This window comes from Ceraceosorus guamensis, assembly GCF_003144195.1.
Source record: "Ceraceosorus guamensis strain MCA 4658 unplaced genomic scaffold IE81scaffold_21, whole genome shotgun sequence".
NCBI lineage: Eukaryota > Fungi > Basidiomycota > Exobasidiomycetes > Ceraceosorales > Ceraceosoraceae > Ceraceosorus > Ceraceosorus guamensis.
Window position 1 is genome coordinate 37,096 of NW_020290016.1, and position 20,448 is coordinate 57,543.

Sequence of the window (20,448 nt, forward strand, 5' to 3'; positions counted from 1 at the left end):
TCGCGGTCTTCTCGCCTTGGCAAGTGTGCACCGCCAAATGACCGAAGGGGGCCTTTGCTGCATGAAGGCACATCAGCGATCGTCATTTAGCCCTGATGAGCGTGCCGGCTGCCCTCATTCTTGCAGGCCGCTCGGTGCTCCCTGCATTCGTGATTCGGCGAGGCAAGGGGAAATGCCAGAGCATACACTCGGTCGCAAGCCTTGGAGGCCCTTTTCATAGATCTCGTCTGTGCCGACTCGATACCCCATCTCTCCTCCACCACTCTCCCTGATTCCTTCGCATGAGGTCCTCGTCATAGCCACCTCATTGTCCTCCCGCTCCTGCAGTAGACAGAGCGACTCGCACACGTTTATACCCTTGGGACCAGCTCTTCTTCGACCCACTGCATCGCACACCGACTTGCCGCCCATCATGTCCTCTGGTGGTCGCCGTACACCCACGCAAAGCGATCACAAGGAAGATGAAGAGGCGAATCTGACGATCAACATTCCTGGCGGCGGGGCTCATCGCGCATTCAATCGTTCTCAATCGGATCATCCACAGCCTCAGAGGAAGAGGCGAGAGCGTGAGTGCACGACGCGGGACTCGAGCATGGCCCGTTTGTTGGCAGAGCATTAGAGAATCGGTGACTATATACCGCGGAGGAGTCGTGCCAAACCACCTGCGCGCAATACGCTAGCTGGTCAGTCCGTTTGCGAACCGACGAGCGCTTCATCAGAAGACTTGTTGCGCCCTCTGGACCAGGTAAGCGGAGCCCTGTCGGAGCAAGTGCACGTCTATGTCAGCAACGGCTTCGCTGCTCTCCGGACAAGTCGTGGCTGCGGCGGACAGCTGAGGTGTTATGCAGTCACCAGTGCAGCATTCTAGGGTTGCTAGTCACGAGTGAGCTTCAAGATTGCTCCGCTCCAGAGCTGAGCATCAGGCACTGGATCTGGTCGGGAAGTCTGATGAGATTTCGAGCGAGAGCATCCGTGGTCTGTCTGCACCGCACCGGTGCGAGGGTCCAAACAGCATCAGGATGACTGTGTGCGTATGTCGCGCACCACACAGCACATGCAGTGGGCATCGAATAAGCCAAGCAAAGCTGGCGCATGGTGACCCCAACGCACAGCAGCTTTCTGCTGCACAAGTCACGAGTAGCAGCAGCCGGCAGCTACATAGCGCGCCATGCCCTCATCAGCAGCCGCCGCCTGCCGCCCTCCGCGATCGCAGTCATGAGTTTTGAGCTTTGCGCGCAGACAGAGGCGGGCGCGGGGCGTTCTCGCGCGCGTGTAATACCTATATCCGCGCGCGTGACGAAGCGATCCTCGCGCGGCCGCCTTCGTTGCCCGCCAGCAAAGGCCATGCATTGCATGCAGCAGACGTAGCAAAGCGCAGAAACCCTGCCACTGCGCGTGCACGGCGTGTAAAATGTCTGTCAGAGCTAGGGCGTGCAAGTTGGGCGAAGCGCTCTGCCCTATTCGTGATTGTATAGCTTTGCGCAGCCAACACGCGTAGATGATCGAGAGCCTCGCAGCCACAAACCTTGCACCTAGCCCGCTCTACAGGGCCCCCTGCTCGCGATCGAGCAGTCACGAGTCGATGAGAGTTTCGTGCGCTGCATGTTCATCGCGATGCACGATACGGGCCTCTATCTGCAAGAGGCCCAGCAGCAATACGAGCTTGCTCTGATGGCAATCGCAATCATTCAGATATAAGCGCTACGCTCTCTGATGGCGCTGTCATCATTATTCATCAGTCTGTCGCTTATTCGAGTGTCGCGTCGCTTCTGACCACTTTGCTACTCACCCGCCTCAACAGAGTCCGAAGCTACAGTAGTAGGCTCTGCAGACTCTCAAGCTTACCAGCGTCCGCGCTCGAGTTCACGACCATCCTTCCACTCGCGCGACTCCGTCGCCCTTCACCAAGCAGAGTATCACCCTGATCTTCGCAGTCCATACACCGTGAGTACGTGCTGTGCTGAAAGCTTGGCCCGTTTCGCCGCGCGCTCATACATTGAACACCGTAATCGCCTCGCAGAACCCTAGCCACTACTCGGCCAGGCCTCAGACATATCATCAACGCTCGCAGTCGCATATGTCTTCCGTTCCTACCACACCAACCTCAGCGCAGCGGACTGGCCGGCATGGGCAGGAGGGTAGCAATGATGATGTAGGTCACGCGCGTGGGCCGACCAGCGCCATAGATCGCGCCATCGAAGCGAATGCCACAGACCGAACTTGGCAGACCGCCGAGGAGGGCAGGCTCGACGAAGATGTGAGAAAGGAGCGGCATTGGAGGCGATGGGGCTGTTATATGAGCGAAAGGCAGTGGGTGAGTGAAACACATTTACGTCGCTGCAGCAACAGCGACCTATGACGGAGACTGATGGTCACAGGCGCTTGTTAGGGTACTGTCCGCGAGGATTACAGCGGCAATGGCGATGCCTGGACCCATTTTCCCCACGAAGTTGCCCGTAGCCGCACCTTCCGGTGGGGCGAAGATGGTATCGCGGGTCTGTGCGACAACCATGGCCGCATGTGCTTCAGTCTAGCGCTGTGGAATGGCAAGGACAGGATGCTGAAGGAAAGGCTTTTTGGTCTGGCCAATAACGAAGGTGAGTGCAGATGCTGAAATGGTTGCTTGCAAGCACCTTTTCTGACCCTGCCCTCGCTCATGCAGGCAATCATGGTGAAGATGTCAAGGAGCTGTATTGGTATTTGGACAATACTCCGACGCACAGCTACATGAAGATGCTGTACAAATACCCCCAATCTTCCTTCCCTTACGAGCAGATGGTCCGCGAGTCACGCAACCGGAGCCGTGATGTCGCCGAGTTCGAGATCACGGACACGGAGCTGTTTGACGAGGAAAAGTACTGGGACGTCTACATCGAGTACGCAAAGGACAAGGATGAAGAAAATGCGATCTCAGTACGGATCAGCGCTTACAACAGAGGGCCAGAGGATGCTGATCTGCACATCATTCCTCAACTGCTCTTCAAAAATTACTGGAGCTGGCCCAAGGAGGAGCCAGCCAAGCCGCTCCTTGAAGAGAAGGCTAACTTGACCATACAAGCGGATCATCACGAGCTCGGTCGATCCTACCTCTACTGCTCCACAAGTCCCGCGCCTTCAGCGCCTCCTCGCAAGCGTGGCGCACCTCCCGAGTTGATTTCCGAGGAGGAGATCACCCCTGAGCTGCTCTTCACCGAGAACGAGACAAACTTTGAGCGATTGTACAGCGGCAAAAACAAGTCTTTCGCAAAGGACGCTTTCCATGATCACATCGTCCCTGCGCACAGACTCGAGAAAGATCAGCCCCAGCCGATCCGCAAGACGCGGACTGTCAAGCGGAGCATCACACGGACGGTCAAGGTGCCCAACAAGGGACCCAATGGTACTTCAGCACCAAACGGTGTCCCCGCCAAACAGAATGGCATCAACGGCCAGCTCTCGGATCTGTCCGTCGACGATGGCGAAGATGAGAAAGAGATCACCGAGGAAGTGGAGGAGGAGGAGGAGTACTTCGAAGCTTCTCAGGACACGAAACCTACACGTGACTATGTGAATCCCGAGAAGAAGGGCACAAAGGCGGGCGCGCATTACTTCTTCCAAGGCGTGCCTGCAAACGGCGGCTGCGCAGTAGTGCGCATAAAGCTAACGCCAAAGAGCGCACAGCAAGATCCAACGATCAACGATGATGAGGCGTTCGACGCTCTTATTGATGCTAGACAGCGCGAAGCGGACGAGTTCTACACGCGTATCGCCTCTGGTCCCATCTCTGACGACATGAAGAACATCATGCGTCAAGCTCTGGCTGGAATGCTTTGGTGAGTGATGGCTTGGCGTTTCGTCGGACTGCAAGGATGCTGAACGCTAGTCTTTGGCCAATCCTACTGGCCTGCAGGAACAAGCAGCACTACACGTTTATTCAGCCCCAGTGGATTGCGGGAGATCCTGGGCAGCCCCCTCCGCCACCCGAACGCAAACATATTCGTAACAAGGACTGGAGACATCTGCACATGGAAGACGTGCTGTCCATGCCCGACAAGTGGGAGTACCCTTTCCCTGCTGTCTGGGACTCTGCCTTCCACTGCATTCCGCTCGCCATGGTCGATCCTACGTACGCCAAGAAGCAGCTCGACCTCTTCACACGAGAGTGGTACATGAAGCCTGACGGTGCTTTGCCCGCTTACGAGTGGAACTTTAGCGACGTGAACCCGCCTGTGCACGCTTGGGCCACTTTCCGTGTTTTCAAAATCGAGCGGAAAATGTACGGCCGCGAGGATCTGGACTTCCTCGAACGCGTGTTCCAAAAGTTGCTCATCAACTTTACCTGGTGGGTCAATCGCAAGGATTCCGAGGGCTCGAACGTCTTCGAGGGCGGCTTTTTGGGACTGGACAACATTGGACCGTTCAATCGCTCCGAGCCTCTGCCAACGGGCGGCAAGTTGCGTCAAGCTGACGGCACTGCATGGATGGCCTTCTACGCGCTCAACATGTTAAACATGGCCCTGGAGCTCGCCAAGCACAACCCAACCTACGAGGACATCGCGTCCAAATTCTTCGAGCACTTTATCTTCATCTCCGACGCGATGACGTATCGCGACAGTGATGCGGGCGGTGAAGGTGTGAGCTTGTGGTCTGAAGACGACGGATTCTACTATGATGCCATCAGTTGGGGAGATGGATCCAGCCAAGTCATCCCTGTTAGAAGCCTGGTCGGATTGATACCCCTGTACGCCACGTTGACGCTCGAGCCATCGGTACTTCGCCGCTTCCCCTCATTTGCCAAGCGTATGCAGTGGTTCTTGGACAACCGACCAGAAATGTCGGGACGCAACATTGCCAACATGAAGGCGGCTGGGAAAGGCGAACGTCGTCTGCTCTCAATGGTCTCTCGAGAGCGCCTTGAGCTCGTGCTTAGGCGCATGCTGGACGAGACGGAGTTCTTGAGTCAATACGGCATTCGCTCGCTCAGCAAATATCACCAGGACCATCCATTCAGCGTGCACGTGGGCGGAGAAGATTTCAGCGTGGCGTACTGGAGCGGTGATAGTCATAGCCCGATGTTCGGCGGTAACTCCAACTGGCGTGGACCGATCTGGCTCGCGGTCAATTTCCTGATGGTCGAGTCGCTGCAGCGATTCTACCAGTACTATGGGGAGGACTTCAAGATCGAATGCCCTACGGGAAGCGGCGACTTTATGCACTTGGGCCATTTGGCGGAGGAGCTGCAACATCGACTGATCAGAATCTTCTCGCAGGACGATGCTGGACGCCGGCCTTGCAATGGTGGCGTCCCCATGCTGGACTTTGACCCCAACTTCCGCAATCTGGTCCAATTCCACGAGTTCTTTGATGGGAATAGTGCAAAGGGACTTGGTGCATCTCATCAATGTGGCTGGACCGGCCTGGTCGCCTTCAGCATCATGAGCGCCGGTATGACCTACCGCGCTACCACGCCCCGAACGCCACGGTCCACAGCTCAACACTACTTTGATGAACAATTCACGGACGATGGCAAGAGCGACGCAGGCTCTGCTTTCAGCATGCCTTATTCGACCAGCTTCAGTCGACCGCCCTCGCCAGATGAGCTCTGAGGCGGTAGGTAAATAGAGCGCTCACGATAGAAGGGGACTTGGTCAATCGGCATCTAGATCACATGAAAAGCAGCTTGTCCTCAAAATTGATCATGATACAAGTTTTCTGCAGTGTCCAAATCACTTCCCTCTCCTTTCCCCCATCAAAGCCCCCTTTTCAAGTGATGCCTTTGAATCTATACGAATGCATTTGGAGTCCAAGAGATGATCGCGAAATATTGTTTGCGGAATTGCCCGAGCGCGGGTGTAGGCCTGAACATTTCATGCCGCGTGTGAGGGAGGGAGTCCTCACGTGTAGAGCTGCTAGGTGCTCGATGGCAAGTCACGAGGGTCGACGAGCGAGATCGTCGTTTCGCAGATATATGCGGCTAGGGCGGCCGTTGCGCGGGTGAAGGCGGAAGAGGAGCGGCATGCAGAGCCATTTCGCATGAGCTGCAGCACTCCATTCAGATTGATGTATGCATGCATGCTAGCATGCATGCATGGGAGGAACCGGTGGATCTTTCTTGTTGCGTTCAGAGAGAGGGGCGGATGCGCTGGAGCACTGCATGGGTGAGACGACGAGCTGCAGCGCTTACGGTATCCGCGGTCCCTCCGACGCAGGAACTCCGTGACGACGGACGGACGGACGGGTCATGCGAGCCAGCATGCATTTCATTCAAAGAGATGGAACTTACTTCTGTGTTGGCTTGACTGATCTGAGTCGCTCGCTTGCTTTTTCTTTGTATACGAGCGTTGAGTAGCTAGCATCTCGGAGCGTGATGGTGCCGTATAGTCAGAGTATGAGTGTGCGGCAACAGCAGGGTGCTACAGTCAGATAACATACTCGTGACTGCGTGCGTGTGTCGTCAATCGTTTCGCTTTACTCACACGTCATGGCTTCTTTTTTTTCACGATCGATGCTCCTCGTCTTGCTGCGCTCTGTCGCCCTGTGCTCTTTGCCGGACCTGCATGACCGCACCGCTGGTCGATCTGCCGGGTTCGGCAACCCCACTCGTGACTGCGACAAGACCCTCGCGTACTGTCTGAAAGCCAGAGAGCATCGTGAGCTCGAGGCCATCAGAGCCCGCCGACTAGCATTTGTCTGCCGCCGGGGCTGCGCGGCTTCCACCCGTCGGAAGGTCGAAGCACAATCTGAGTCATCTGAGTAATCATTACGAACCAAGGTTGAGCCTATCGTCCAAAGACTTTAAAAGGGCTCGGTTGGCAAGGCTTGGGAGAAAGCAAACCTCCGCTTATCTCTCCCCTGGGAACCACCTAAACACCATACCACCCCTCTACTCATCGCTCATCTCCGTCTCATCTCAAGCCTCACAATGCTTTCCCTTCCTCGTGGCTCCGCAGTCGTGCCCGCTGTTGCGCTCTTAGCAGCTGTCGCATCGGCGCAGGATCCCAACTCCATGTCTCGCGTGATCAACATCAATTCGGTGACCGACTTTTGCGTTTATGCTCCTCCAAACGGAGGCGCCGTTGCCGATTTCGAGTCCAGCGTGGTGTCGTACTGCACCAAGTCGGGCTACGGTACCAGGCTGATTCCACAAGGCACCATTACCGGCGCTCACTTTGTCAAGACGCCACACTATGTTCAAGTCACTGGTAATGGAGACTTTACCAAAATCGGCATTACCCCCGGCGACGCAGGAGGAGAGTTGGATCCCCACGGCGCTGAGGGAACCGGAAATCCCGTGGGCGGTGTAGTGTACACCAACAACGTGCAGACTCCCGAGTGGATGCACTTCATGTCAGCAACAGACTTTTGCTTCAGAGCATGCTTCCCCGGCAACCGAGCCACATCCCTGTGTCGCCACACCTACGACGTATTGGGCTGCGGATTCAACATGCCTGGCAACTACGCATCCGGCGTGTTTGAGGAGTGCGACGGTAACGATGCGCAGGATATCATGTACGGCTACCCCGGTCTGTCTTCTTTCCAACAAGACGACACCTCTCGTGGGGTCGCCGTTCCCTCTCCTCACCCTGCTCCCGCGTCATCCAACTGCAGGTTCACGAATGGGGCAGCCCTCGGAGGCGCTGGAACTCCCGGTGGTTCGGGCGCAGGACCAACCACCACCTCCAACTCTACGTCTACAAGCAGCTCAAGCTCGACAGTGAGCTCCACCAGCACCTCGAGCAGCAGCAGCAGCACCACCACCACATCCACCGTCACATCATCAGTCGTAACTTCGACCGTTTCATCCCCAACGCCCACCACTCAGACTCAGACGACTCGAGTCGCGGTGGCAGAAACGACGATTACTCCCAGCGGTAGTGCAGCCGACTCCGCTTTCTCTAGCAACACTGGCGCCTCCGGTCTCGCTGCCGCCGCACTGGCCGCGTGCATCGGCGCAGCAGTGATCCTGCTGTAAATGTCTTGACTCGCAGTACGAGTCGCTTAACATCATGTCGAATGCTTTGCGGCGCACTTCGCCTTCGATTTCCTTTCTTTTCGAATCCCGATTCTTTGATACCTGCAACCTCCCAGTGTACGTCTATCTCCCACCAGGACAATTTTATTTGCCATTGGACTCGCACACGTCGCCTGTGAGCAGTCAAATTCGAGCTCTTGTGAAGCTTTGCAATGCCTGAAGCTCTTGACGAGTGAGCCAACGCTGATGATGGCTCATCGCAAATCGGTCCGAGCCGGGTTTTGATCCCTACTTGATGCATTGCGAAGGGTCAAGGTGCACATCTGACAAGCTGCCGAGGTGATTACCAGAACTTGAATCCCTTCTTCTTCTTTTGTCGCTCCTCCTCTTGCTCGATCTTGTGCCTGATGCTATTCTGGTTTGCCTCTTCTTTGGGCTCTTCAACCTGTTTGGACTCTTCCGGGCTTTCTTCAAATTCCTCGACTTCTCCCTCGTTCCCGCGCCGCTCTTCTGGATCCTCTGCGGCCAGCGATGCTTGAGCTGCTTGTTCTGCAGCGATCTTGGCAGCTCTTTCAGCCTCAGCAGCGGCCTCAACAGCAGCGGAGATTTCAGCTGCAGAAGCTCTCAATCCTGGGGGACCATTAGCATCAGGCTTGGGTGACAAGCCCAAACTCTCTCTGGCCTTCATGACTTTTGCTCCATAGATCCTCTCCAAGCGGGGAATTTTGGCAAGATTTCTGCCAGAGTCGGCCGTCTTCTCGAGAGTGAGTAGGTCTGCGTCGGCATTGGCGATAGCCCATGACCACTTGAGACCACCGCGAATGCGTTCCGGTCTCAACATCGTCAACCGCCCTGTATTCGCATATCAGAATGCTGAGTGATCAGGTACCATGAGGAGTGCGCACATACACGTGGTCAGGTCAACATACCTCGCCAAACAAGCTGTCCCCAGACTCTCGCAGGGGTACCATCTTCCCTGTGCTTCACCTTGGTGACGTGCCAATAGCATTCGTGCTCCTTATCTGTCCTCCTACTGAGCTCCTCATGGGTCCTGGCAGGTCCTTCGTATTCTTGACCATGAAGCGTGTCCACACCTTTCGCAGCCCATCTCTTTTGCCGCACTTTGTACCCTACGCCTGACTTAGGTAGTGTGGAGAGAAGCGATGGTAAGGTCTTCTTTCGACGTGAAAGCTGCGCTTCTGCGGCGAGGCTCGACTCGGCAGAGGAGGTCGAGGCGGTCGCCGCCTGTTGCAAGAGCGCGAGTGTGCGTCGTAGCATCATAATTGCCCGGCAAGCGTTACTGGAAGGGGGTGTTTGCGATGAAGCTCTTGCGCTATGGAGGCTTCTGGTGCTGGCTATGGAACGGAATGGAGGCACAAGGACTCATCGCCCTGCATCTTGGCGTGGAGACCGCCCTCACAGACATCCCATGATGCAAAGGCTCTCGCCGTCACCTGTAGCAGCGTGCGCGGCAGACGGGCATGAGAAACACGTGATCGCATTTCAAAGTCGGCTCTCGCACGAGAGCCTCGGACGCCCCGCAGCGCGTCGAAAAATGCAGCCGCGCAGCCGCGGGCTTTTGCCACGTGGGTCTTAGCTGACGTTGAGAATTCTATGCGGCCAGCCTAGCCTTGCAACCTCGAAGCCCTGCTCTACAACCCATCGTTGCCTCTCATCGACCGCAACGACCACGTTTACAAGCTCTCAAGAATACCGGCGCCACCAGCACAGCTCAGCCCAACATGTCGCTCGTACCTCCCGACCCTTCTCAGAACTTTTCGCACATCTTGCGTCTGCTCAACACCAATGTTGACGGCAAGAACAAGATCATGTATGCCTTGACCGAGATCAAAGGTGTGGGACGCAGGTACGCGAACATGGTCTGCAAGAAGGCAGATGTCTCGCTCGAGAAGCGGTGAGTGTCGATCAAGGGCAAAATCGGCGATTGCGAAAAGGCGAGAGTAGGAGAAGCGGGTGCGATTTGAGCCGGTAGACGTGGTCGTGCGGTGAAAGGCCTGTCCAGGAAGTGCAGCTGTCGTGGAGCTACTGGTCGCTCCAAATCATTCCAGCTAGGACGACGCGCGATTGGGACGTTCGCAACGAAGACTATCGAATGATCCGACGCACACTGGGACTGTAGGCAGCCATCGATGATTGTGCCATTCAGCATGAGCACCAGCTGCACAGCAACGCTCATCGCTCGGTTTTGGCGCAATGCTCGTGGTCTTTTGCCTGGCAGTGACCGGTGCACTCTGTAGCACGTCCCGTACCCGTGAGGTCCGGGTTTAGGTCTAGCTTTCGTATTTCGTTTCGGCGAGACAGACTCGCAGCGCCGAGCCGCGTGCGGATAGACACTCCCTCGACCGCAGAACAATCCATAGCATACCTCTCATCCATTGTCTATGCTCACTGTCGCTTCACCTACATCATCCAACCTTACAGTGCCGGCGAGCTCAACTCCGACGAGCTCGAGCGGATCGTAACCATCCTGCAAAACCCTGCGGAATTCAAGATCCCCAACTGGTTCTTGAACAGGCAAAAGGACATTGTCGACGGAAAGAACTCTCACATTCTGTCCAACAACGTCGACAGCAAGCTGCGTGACGACATTGAGAGGCTCAAGAAGATCCGCGCTCACAGAGGTCTGCGTCACTTCTGGAACTTGCGTGTCCGTGGTCAACACACCAAGACTACTGGGTGAGTCTTCTCACAAATGTGACAGGAGCTTCACCCGCAGCAGACTGAATTGACCGACCGTTTTACCACACACCACAGTCGTCGCGGTCGCTCCATTGCGGGCAAGAAGAAGTAAACAGCGAGTGCGCAAAACACTCGCAGAGGATCAGATTGGCGTTGCTCGAAGCGGTCAAGCAATGCCAATCCTTCTTCGCCTCCTCTATGCTCATCACCCCGATCATCGTCATCACGCCCACAAGTCTTCACCATGTGCAGTATTCAGGCTCTCTTGCCCCCAAGCAACAAAAGTACGACCCGCGCTGTTTGACTGTCAGCATGCCTGCATGACCGAGGCTCGGTGGCCTGCTCGAGCGTGTTGCAAGGCAAGCATGGTAGAAACCGGGCCGTTCATCTCAGCCAGTCGGTATCACTGGAGGCGTCGCATGGACAAGGGGTGCATGCGTTCATTGGCTGCGTGGGTGCGCGTACACTCGCACTAGTGACGGATGGCATTCGTAGTAGCTAGCAAGAGGTATGGGGGTCGAGTGCTTGTGTGTAAAGTTTCAGTGACTTGATCGTGTGCTGGGTGGAGATACGATGAGGGCAGCTTTGCGCTCTAAGCGAGGTAGTTGTACACATTCATGGCGTTCTCAGCGCGCTCAAGATATTCCTGGCCAGCGTCGGGGTGGTTACGTCAGTCGAGCAGGTTGCGAATGTCTCACGACGTACAGAAGCTCACTCTGTCTATGAGACTCTCAATGCGTCGCTTCAGCAACGCTGGAGAGGGCTGGAAGCGGCTTGATAGCTGTCGAATGACTTCCGTGACGAGCTCGTTGTGTGGCATCGTCTTGCGATCTTTCATTACTCGCACAATGCACGCCTGGCAGTGGAGTCAAAATTGGACGTTAGCGACGATCTCTTATCTTATGTTGAAGTGTGGACGACGAGAGCAGACATCACACGTACTTCGACTTGATTCTTGCGCTCTTCCTCGACTTTCTCTGTTGTCTCTTTCCGTTCTGCGGCTGACTCCACGCGAGCTGCGACCTGATTGATCTTGATGCGCGCCAGATTGCACGAGAAGCCAACGTTGAAAACGAATTTGTCAGAGATGCTGATTTCGCGACTCTTGGGCTCCTTCATCAAAATCTTGTACTTCGCGCAAGCCAAGCTTTGAAGGGTGCGCTGCAGTTCACTGTCGGGTATGCCGGTGCTGCCGGCTATTTCTTGGTAGCTGATCGCGTGATCTTCCGCGACGTCCTGGAAGAGCAGCAGCACCACTAGCGCGTACGTGGACACGTTCAGCTCGTGCTTGCGCGATTTGAATTGCACGCGGACATCCGCATTACCCAAGTTGGGATGCCAAGTCAGAATGCGACCACTGTGTCGCGACTGGTAGAACCTAGTGAAGATCTCGCGAGCCTCGACCATTGTCGCAGCCATGGTGCAAGGCTGTGCAGCCGCAGAAATTGGCCAGTATGTCGAGGTGAGGACGTTGATGGAGAGCTCGAATGGCATTTCCTATTTAGCATTGAGTTGATGCTGTCAGTGGCAAGGGTCTTCAGTGTCACGACTCTGCGACTCACCCGTCCAGTACGGTGTACGGACTCGTTGAATGCGCTCATAGTATCTTCTGACACCTTCATGTCGTTCAGCATTCCTTGTAGCTTCTGAACGTAGCCATGACCGCATTCGATCTTCAGCTTCGCCATCATACCGCGCTCGGCATCATCGGACACGCTCCGTCCTTGGAGCATTCGCTTGGCGAGGTGGCTTTTGTAGTACCTCTCAAAAACATCCTTCTCGTGGAGGAATCGGAAGACCAGGATGGTGCGGTTTAATACTACATCAACTTCCTCCTCGGTTTTCTTTAGAGAAGAGACACGTCGGCTTGTGAGCGTGACACATGCGGAATTAGGCAGACAGATCACTCACACCTTTGAGACCCTTTTTAAGATTTTCATCGATAAAGAGCGAGATGAATTCCGGGGCCCTTGCATTGCTGTTGATGAACGACTCAAACGCCTAGCATCGATGGTCTCCGTGTTAGCAGATGTGCTGTCGTCTGGCAACAGCGCCATCACTCACCTCATTGATAGCAGTCTCGCATCCCGCGTCTGCCGTCTTGCCATCCAAAAAACAGTCGCGCAGGACCTGGTCAAATCGAGTCTTGAAAGCCAAGACATCCTCCACCCATTTCAGGGCCAAGGCAGCCTGAGGTGTGGATGCGGCGTTAGCGTCGTTCGCTGGAGCCGCAGCTCTGCTCTTGGGCGCTTTGCCGGCCGCGCTGGGTTCCACCTGCCCTTCTCCATCGATAGATGGCGCATCCGTATTCGTAGAGCCTGATGTAGCAGCAGTGCTTGCCGGCGGCGATGTCTTGTTGCTGACTTGCTCATTGATAGCTTTGCCTCTACTCGCGATGTATGATCTGATGCCCTTATTGAGCGTGGGAAGACCTTCCGGGACCCTCTTGAATAGGGCATACATGCGCATTAGATCATCATCTCTGCCTTGATCCAACATGGCGACGAGCCCAGATCCCGACATGTCCACGATTGTCTGCAGGTGGTGCGTTAACAATTCTTTCTTGAGAATCTCGCGCAAAGGTGCTTCGGTTGCGTTGTTGAGGTAGAGGCCCACGCGCTCCGTCTCTTCCTTAAGTCGCCTGTCCACGTACTTGAGATAAGCGCCAGCATCGCGAGAGTCGAGTAGACGCGTTGCTTCTGCTCTGTAGAATTCAGTGCTGACAGCTAGAAGCACGGGCTCAAATTCAGCTTGATAGACAGTCCTGGGCTTGCTCGAGCCGAGATATCTTTGATCCATCGCCAAAGCGGAAAGCATGTCGATGTTCGATTTGAGAGCGCTTCGATTGATGACAGATCCTTCCCTTTCCAGCTGGATCTGGATCAGCAAGGTGTGATAGAGGTGCAAGCGGATCTCATGGGTTGTCGCAAACAAGACAGTGTCGCGGAAGAGCTCCAAGCCTAGGTCGTAGATCTCTGGCACCTGAGCCTTTGCAACATACACACGATCCTAATCAAGCCACGAAGGCGTTAGTGTACAGATGTACGTCAGAGCGTGCAAGCGGCTGCCAAATCAGACGTACTTACCACGTATTTCAGAACATCCTTCAGCTTCCTGATGCATGCCTCATGGTCGTCCCACACATCTCGAACCGCTCGAAGGAAGCGCTCCCCTGCTTGAGCTAAAGCAGCAGCGTCTGTCTTGTCGCCTTTCGTTCCTGCGCCCCCTGCCGTGCTGAGTGTAATGGACGCAGATCCAGCGCTTGGCCCATCGATAGATGCGGTAGTTCTGGTCGTGCTTGAAGATGCTCGTGCAGAAGCTTTGCCTTTGCTGCTATCTCTGCCAGCTTTGGAGAGAGCTCGTATGTGCTCAGGTAAGGAGGCGACACTCGCACCCGCCGGAAACGTGGGGCCCACGTCTTCCGAGCATTGTCTTTCAAGATGACTCGCAATCTGCTTGCGCACAGCGCTGTAGAGCGAGTCCCCTTGATCATACTGTTGACGCAGTGGGTTGGCCGAACGTCAGCAACGCATCAATTCCGTCTGGGAACGGACCTCTGCCAGAGAATTGAGTGCACGAGCGCCAAAATCCAGGACGACGATTGCTCATCCACTCAACCAGGAGCGCACTTACGAGCACAAGATTGTAAGCGTACCTGTAGTGTTCTTCGTAGCTGAGTGTAGAGATGTTGTGGTTCTGGATCTGAGATATTGCCAGATTGAGGCGTTTGAGCATCTCATCGCCGCTCAAATCCAAGCCAGGCTGGAGAGCAGAAAGGGATGGGGTATCAGCGATTGAATTCCACCACATAAACCGAGATGCACCCTTGTTGTGATTGCAGCTTTCCTGCCTCGGCTCCATCTAAAGATAAAAGCAGGCAGGGCGTGCCACCCCGCGCGCAGGACGTATGATCTCGGAATTCAGCACTAACCCGCTTGGGAGCCTTCAGCTTAGCACCTCCTCGAGCTGTGCGCCTAGCAGGTACCGACATTCTGCAGCACGATTTGCAGAGGAAGGAGCACGGTTGCTGCTGCTCCAGCGCTGGACTGTACAAATGTCGGACGACCAAGCGTGGATGGGTGAGTCTCCCAAGTGACGCTAAGGTGCGGACGAGTATTGATGCGGGCGGGCGTCCCAGGCGCGGGGAAGCAGATTGTCAGACCAGTAAAGATTGCCACTCAGACTGACGGAATGACAGGGTGATATAGTGAGATGTGGTCTGTGGTATAAGTCAGCGTCAGGGTAAGTGAGATGAGTGGATGCATGCCAATCAAATCATGAGGTTGTCGAGGGTCCAAGCGCGTCTATACAAGGGCCGGTGTGATGGCGCGGCAACAGAATTATCTCGATCGCGCGCACGGCAAAGGTGAGTGCGCACTCCAGCTTACTTCTGCGTTGGCTCGAGACGGTCGCGAGTCAATGATGGCTCCTCTATCGGGTCACCATCAGACAGGAGAGACTCCCTAGCAGAGGCAAGGAGCGAGTGCATCGCTATCGCATGGCTCCAAGCGCCCATCCTGAACGAAGAGGAATCCATGGCAATCACAAACGACAAACGGCATGTAGCAGTAAAAGAGAGTCGCGAAAGATGACGTACAAGAATCAATATAGGTTTACAGACAAGAGTGAGGTGCACAGCCGCATCATGAACCTCCGGCCATGCACCTCTTTAGAACCATCCGGTTGCTGTGCTCGCTCGGGAGCCTCCTGAGCCAAACGTCTTGGCAGTCATTGTAGTGTCTGCGCGCACGAGCTGGGTGGGCATGTTCGACACGAGCTCGAACACGTGCTGGTAGTCGAAAGGCATCCTCCCGCTCGCACGCCGACGCTGTGTGAGAATGATGGGGCTGGATTCGGTGTCGCTGGCTGGAGAAGCACCGCTAGAGACGAATCGCAGATCCGATGCTCGGATGAGCTGCACCAGTTGTCCCGTGGAACAATCCCGCACTTCGACGAAGCGTTGGTCGAACGCAAGAACGTACGGCGCTCGGAAGGCGACTGCACATGTAAAGAAGAAAAAAAGAGAGCACGCGTGAGCCCGGGCGCGAGGCGCAGCAAAAGCAGTATCGGCGACGTGACATACCTGAGTGTGGCGTGCCCTCCCACTCGATCAAGTGATCCAATCGCACTGGTTCACCCAGCCGGTCTACGTAGCATGCAAAGGCTGCAGCAGCGTTCGCATGGCGTCAATTTGCAGATCATCCAGAATGTCGCGGTAATATTCACTATGACTCACCATCATAGCACAACAGGAATTCCGATTCGGAATGCTTGAACATCCCAAGAGGCTTGGCGCGATCCACCCGATTGACGAGGTTCTGAACGAGTGGGTCATCTCTAGGGCACTGCGAGAAATCGGGAATGGTGCCCGGCTGCAGTGACTCGAGGCTCATAATCTCGAAGCCGCGAGCGCAGACGATGCACAATTTTGATCGCAGAAACTGTATCGAATATGCCTCCGAAGGGATGAAGAAGGTCTGAAGCCAGGCGGAAAATCTTGATCAGCATCAATTCAAGCGCAAAGTCGTTGCTGTCACTCACCTTGTAGATACGGAACCAGTCAGTGTTCTTGGTCTCCCTGCCCAATCGGCTGAATAATCCTCCCCCTCCGCGGCCGGACTCTGCTTGTGGTGCATTGACAACAGGCTCCAGCGCTCTGAAGACGGATTCGTTAGCCTTCTTCTTCATGTACACCAGCAGCGTTCTATCCTTCAACTGTCCCACGGAAAAGAAGACGACATCTCTGTTTCCGCTAAGCTTCTGCGGCGGGCGCGGGGCGTTCGTGGACCCAGCGCTGGGGACCAGTGCCTCAAGGCTGTACGAGATAAGCACCTTGTCTGCCAAGACGACGAAGATGCCAAAAGATTCGAGCACCGCGCACTGCGTCACAACCTTGAGATGCAAAACTTTGCGCAGAGAGCGTGGATCATGTCGCAGCCCAATCCAGACACCATCCGCGCAGCCGACGGCAATGAGGTGACGCCCATCAGGCGTAGAGAAGGGCACCGCACACGTCACCCGTCCATGGAAAGCGCCTGTGTCGATCCCTGGTGGAGGCTTCTCGGGATCGATGGCCGTAATGCTGGGGAGCGCGAAAACGTCGTCGCTGACAGTGTGAGCTTCAAAAACCTTGTTGGCTTCCTGTACCGCCGCGCGAAGGCCCTGCGCCTCCTCGAACTTGCGACGCCAAACATCCCTCGCAGGTCGAGAGGGTGCGTAGAGCGTCAGGGGTTTCATCTTTCCGCCTATATGATGCAACGTGAAAGGGAAGAGATCTCGCGATTCGCGCTCTGAACCACCCCGGAGGTTGAAGTTGCTGAGACCGATGGAGCGCGAGATGGAAGGCTCGTTGAAGCCAGAGAGCTCCATCATCTCGATCGGAATTGGCTAGCAAGCGGCACTTCGCGTCAGCGTTGAACCATTTCAATCACGCGATACCAAGACTCACCCGTTTGACCAGAATATGCTTAGGAGCTGCAGGTGCACTCCGCTCCTCGTCTTCTTCCCGCTTTTTGGCCCGTGTCACGATGAGGAAATTATCAAAAAGAACAGCTTGCAAGTCGACCCAGTCTAATTCCTGGAACTCGGGCTTGCGGTATACGCGACCTTGGTGCACAAGCTGACGCTCGGGGTTCAGCAGATCCATGTCCTGGGAAGAGGAAGGGGGGGAGGGTTACTGAAGTGTCAGCACGTGCGAGTCTACGCAGGCCATTTGTACTCACAGCAAAGCCTCCCTTGCGCTTGGACGAGATATTGTAGGCGAAGTCTCGGATCCGGACTCGTACTTCGGCCTCTACCACACCCTTCTGAATGGCCCGACATTGCTCGTCGACTATCTCGATCGCTCGCGCTAGACTTTCCCGGTCCGGATTGGCTTCCTCGGTATCTGCCAATATGGATTTGAAGTGGAGCTGATACCTGGGCAAGCGAGTTGTTGCTCGCTGCAGGAAATGGTCCATGGGCAAGCGATGACAAGCTGGATCTCTGCGACAGATCTCGAGAAAGGAGGCGAAGCGGGTATTGACGCTGGCCTCTCGCTGTATGCGTTGCTTCGCCAATGGGAAGTTTGTCATGTTCGTGTCAAAGGCTCCGCCCCACTCGAGTGCAGCATCGAGAAAGATGTCCCCGATGCTCTGAACGACTGGAGACTCCTCCCGTTGCCTCACATGCAGCCGCTCCACGAGGCGCTTGATATGAGCAACAAGCTCTGTGTGATTGGAAAACACTTCGCTGATGAAGTTGTCACGCTCTGGTCCGATGGGAATGGCAGGAGGGTCTCCATTGTCGAAAGGCCGCTCCAATTTGAAAAGAAACAAGCCGTCAAGCAGCTCGAGGTCACTCAGAAATTCTTCCTCCTTTTGTATGGTCTCGAGAATGGCATTCTGGCGCTTGATCTCTTTCTTAGGAATGCTTGCCAGCAGCTCTGGCGGTACCAGATCAGCCCAGGCTGCATTCAGGTGGCTTTGACCAGCAGCTCCCGACTGTGCAGCTTGCATCGGCTGTCCCCACCGACTTAGTTCTCCGGGAGCAGGCGGCGTGATGTCGTCCGCCAGTGGAACTGCGACAAGTCTCGTGTTCAGCTCGGAGCTTCGCGCTCGCGGACAGCTGGCAGCAAAGCAGTGGGTGCCCGGAGGGGCACCGGGCTTGCCACACAACGGCGAATAGCAGGCTGTCAGTGGCGTGAATACACCAGTCGGTAGCTCCTCCAAGTCATCCGCGGCACCACTTCGAGCCCCACCGCGCTTTGTGCCCTCCCGGTGTGCTCGCTGTAGTTCGCGCTCGAAAAGATTCTCTTCTCGCTCCCGAATGTCTGGGGTGCGTGCGCCGGCCAAAGAATCTTCCAAAAACATGTAAACCTCCTCCACGCCATCTCTCAGCTCATTTTGGCCCCAGTCCACCTCATGGAAGAAGAGTTGGCTTTTGAGCGTCTTCGCGACGAGTAGAGCCACCTTCCTCTCCGACGTAGCGTCGAGTCTACCACCGTAAAGGCCGGCGGCCCAGGCAGCGTGCTCACGAGGCACCAAAGCCTGAATGGTGGAGACCACATCACGACCAGTGAAGCTGTAGGGATACTGAATTGATCCTTTCACCTGAGTGCCTTTCGGGATAGACTCCCGCAGCTGCATTGCTATGACAGATAGCAAAGCAAAGTCAGAGTCCCCGCGAGCTGCCGCAGGTGTCAGAGGCGTTGAGGGGCCAGCATATGACCCGAATGACGGGGCGTGCGGCAGTCCTTCTCCGTTGTATGGGCTGCCATAGCTCATATCATCCGAGATCTGGCCACGGGAAGGTGTTGAAAGCAGGGGGTTGTTTTGCGAGCTGGCCCATCCAGTCACGCCATTCGTCTGAAAGCTTGACTCTGATCTCACATGCGACGATGAAGGTGTGGGCGATGCGCCGCTCGGTCTTTGGTAATCGCCGGAGGGACGCTGCTCGTAAATCGCCGGTCGCGCAGCGAAACTCATCGGTAGCAAATCCTCTGTCGATTGGGCAGGGAGCGCAGGTAATGCATGAGCTGTCTTGCTCGATGGAGAGTAGTACGGACCAAGACGACTCCCTACTGGCGCAGTGCCTTGAGCCCCCCAGTGAGAAGCTGCAGATGGAGATATTACCGCTTCAGTTTGGCCCTCTGGTCCTGACAGCTCCCAGACGGTGCCCACATCAACGGGAGCTGCCGGGGCGCTTGCCGCGAGAGGGATCTCAGGTCCATGCGTCCCATTGCTTGAGGTCATGAAACGCTCGCTGGTGGCCACGATTGCTGTCTCTCGGTTGTTCGTCCCGCCCGTGGAGGCGGCAGATTCATCGCGTCGGAGCGAAGGCTCGTGTACATTGTGCCGCGATGGTGATCGATGATAGAACCCAGACCCATCATGCTCCGCTTCACGCCTGCTCGAAGATGCGCCAGGCCGCGTACTTTGGCCTCTGACTCGCACAGCTGACACTTCTGGTGACCAGCTGGGACTTGACGAGTGGAAGCCACTCGACCCATGACTGACAGTGTGAAGGTGGCCCGCAGTTCGTTCTTCGTCACGAATACGACTGATAGACTGCGAAGGGGCAGGAGAGCTACGCGAATTGGCTGTGTTAGAGCGCGATCGCTGAGCGTCACCCTGGTGAAGCTCTGCTGGAGGCGGCGGCGGCAGAGGGCGTGCTGCTCGCTGGCTGCTGCCCTCGTCCTGGACAGCATGGCCGTCCACTCCAGCAGGCCATTGCTCTGGCGCTGCACTATGTGTAATTCGCGGCGGTGTAGCCCAGGGAGCTCCTGTATTTCCTGTCCCTCCATTGCCGATCGGAGAGGAGGCAGAATCTGACGTAGCATACAAATTGATGATGGCAGACGCTGATGATATGGGTCGCGCCGCGCTGTAGCCGCTCGAGAGCCGCTGTCGAGTGAAGTCGTCTTGAGGTCCCGGTGCCTGATAGGAATCAGAAGGGGCATTCAACGCTGGGAGAGGTTTCGGCATCCTCGGCGGCGGCAGCGCAGCCCGAGAGGGTACTTCTTGGGGGAGATGCGAAGTATTCGGGTCGCGGCCTCGCGATGGGTGGTGAGGGTCATGCTGTGTTGATGCAAACTCGTGCGTGAGCTTCATGTGCTGTTCGATATCAGACATGAGCGTGTCCAGCGTGCCCAAACTCGGAGAGTACTGCTCTGATGGGATCCGCGGCGGAGCATCGTAGCGCGCTATTGAAGGCGCCAGGTCGTCATCTTCCATTCCGCCGTAAGGGTCGAACGGTCGAGGCATCTGTGCGTAAGTATGCCCATTTTGACCATAGTCCACCGCGGACAAATTCGCAGG

At 55.9% G+C, this 20,448-nt stretch overlaps 7 protein-coding genes across 7 annotated transcripts; 3 read left to right on the forward strand and 4 right to left on the reverse strand.

The window, feature by feature from the left end:
* Positions 1–96: 96 nt before the first annotated feature.
* Positions 97–5,800, forward strand: IE81DRAFT_322541 (hypothetical protein). The gene is made up of 6 exons (XM_025513668.1): positions 97–566; positions 1,802–1,944; positions 2,021–2,314; positions 2,390–2,597; positions 2,663–3,812; positions 3,890–5,800. Exons 1-6 carry the CDS (start codon positions 413–415, stop codon positions 5,583–5,585), a joined length of 3,645 nt encoding a protein of 1,214 aa, XP_025370408.1. The 5' UTR covers positions 97–412; the 3' UTR covers positions 5,586–5,800.
* Positions 5,801–6,467: 667 nt separating this feature from the next.
* On the forward strand, positions 6,468–8,147 carry IE81DRAFT_322543 (hypothetical protein). Its single transcript, XM_025513669.1, has one exon. It carries the CDS (start codon positions 6,902–6,904, stop codon positions 7,949–7,951), a length of 1,050 nt encoding a protein of 349 aa, XP_025370409.1. The 5' UTR covers positions 6,468–6,901; the 3' UTR covers positions 7,952–8,147.
* On the reverse strand, positions 8,123–9,088 carry IE81DRAFT_93202 (hypothetical protein). Its single transcript, XM_025517753.1, has 2 exons — positions 8,939–9,088; positions 8,123–8,824 (listed from the first exon to the last, which is right to left on the reverse strand). Exon 2 carries the CDS (start codon positions 8,790–8,792, stop codon positions 8,295–8,297), a length of 498 nt encoding a protein of 165 aa, XP_025370410.1. The 5' UTR covers positions 8,793–8,824; positions 8,939–9,088; the 3' UTR covers positions 8,123–8,294.
* On the reverse strand, positions 8,867–9,229 carry IE81DRAFT_288899 (hypothetical protein; the record flags this gene model as incomplete). The annotated part of the gene is made up of 1 exon (XM_025511793.1): positions 8,867–9,229. One exon carries the CDS (start codon positions 9,227–9,229, stop codon positions 8,867–8,869), a length of 363 nt encoding a protein of 120 aa, XP_025370411.1.
* A 464-nt stretch (positions 9,230–9,693) lies between these two features.
* Positions 9,694–11,116, forward strand: IE81DRAFT_312312 (ribosomal protein S13; the record flags this gene model as incomplete). Its single annotated transcript, XM_025512454.1, has 3 exons — positions 9,694–9,866; positions 10,394–10,648; positions 10,727–11,116. The coding sequence occupies 3 exons, from the start codon at positions 9,694–9,696 to the stop codon at positions 10,761–10,763; spliced, it is 465 nt and encodes a 154-aa protein (XP_025370412.1). The 3' UTR covers positions 10,764–11,116.
* On the reverse strand, positions 11,077–14,888 carry IE81DRAFT_322545 (Cullin-domain-containing protein). Its single transcript, XM_025513670.1, has 9 exons — positions 14,583–14,888; positions 14,285–14,413; positions 13,738–14,145; positions 12,716–13,660; positions 12,563–12,652; positions 12,214–12,495; positions 11,594–12,148; positions 11,367–11,507; positions 11,077–11,297 (listed from the first exon to the last, which is right to left on the reverse strand). Exons 1-9 carry the CDS (start codon positions 14,640–14,642, stop codon positions 11,244–11,246), a joined length of 2,664 nt encoding a protein of 887 aa, XP_025370413.1. The 5' UTR covers positions 14,643–14,888; the 3' UTR covers positions 11,077–11,243.
* Positions 14,889–15,320: 432 nt separating this feature from the next.
* On the reverse strand, positions 15,321–18,915 carry IE81DRAFT_288893 (hypothetical protein; the record flags this gene model as incomplete). Its single annotated transcript, XM_025511792.1, has 6 exons — positions 15,321–15,649; positions 15,735–15,815; positions 15,888–16,128; positions 16,193–17,038; positions 17,100–17,300; positions 17,374–18,915. 6 exons carry the CDS (start codon positions 18,913–18,915, stop codon positions 15,321–15,323), a joined length of 3,240 nt encoding a protein of 1,079 aa, XP_025370414.1.
* Positions 18,916–20,448: the final 1,533 nt, after the last annotated feature.

What these genes read in the sequence shown, in the direction of transcription:
- IE81DRAFT_322545 (XM_025513670.1), bottom strand. Translation starts at nt 14,642, where the DNA reads ATGTCGGTACCTGCTAGGCGCACAGCTCGAGGAGGTGCTAAGCTGAAG. An exon ending in AGCTGAAGGCTCCCAAGCGG is followed by an intron (nt 14,414 to 14,582) that starts GTTAGTGCTGAA and finishes TCTGCTCTCCAG; the next exon opens with CCTGGCTTGGATTTGAGCGG. An exon ending in GCGAGACTGCTATCAATGAG is followed by an intron (nt 12,653 to 12,715) that starts GTGAGTGATGGC and finishes CATCGATGCTAG; the next exon opens with GCGTTTGAGTCGTTCATCAA.
- IE81DRAFT_322543 (XM_025513669.1), top strand. Translation starts at nt 6,902, where the DNA reads ATGCTTTCCCTTCCTCGTGGCTCCGCAGTCGTGCCCGCTGTTGCGCTC.
- IE81DRAFT_93202 (XM_025517753.1), bottom strand. Translation starts at nt 8,792, where the DNA reads ATGTTGAGACCGGAACGCATTCGCGGTGGTCTCAAGTGGTCATGGGCT.
- IE81DRAFT_322541 (XM_025513668.1), top strand. Translation starts at nt 413, where the DNA reads ATGTCCTCTGGTGGTCGCCGTACACCCACGCAAAGCGATCACAAGGAA. An exon ending in TCAGAGGAAGAGGCGAGAGC is followed by an intron (nt 567 to 1,801) that starts GTGAGTGCACGA and finishes CCGCCTCAACAG; the next exon opens with AGTCCGAAGCTACAGTAGTA. An exon ending in GCTCTGGCTGGAATGCTTTG is followed by an intron (nt 3,813 to 3,889) that starts GTGAGTGATGGC and finishes ACTGGCCTGCAG; the next exon opens with GAACAAGCAGCACTACACGT.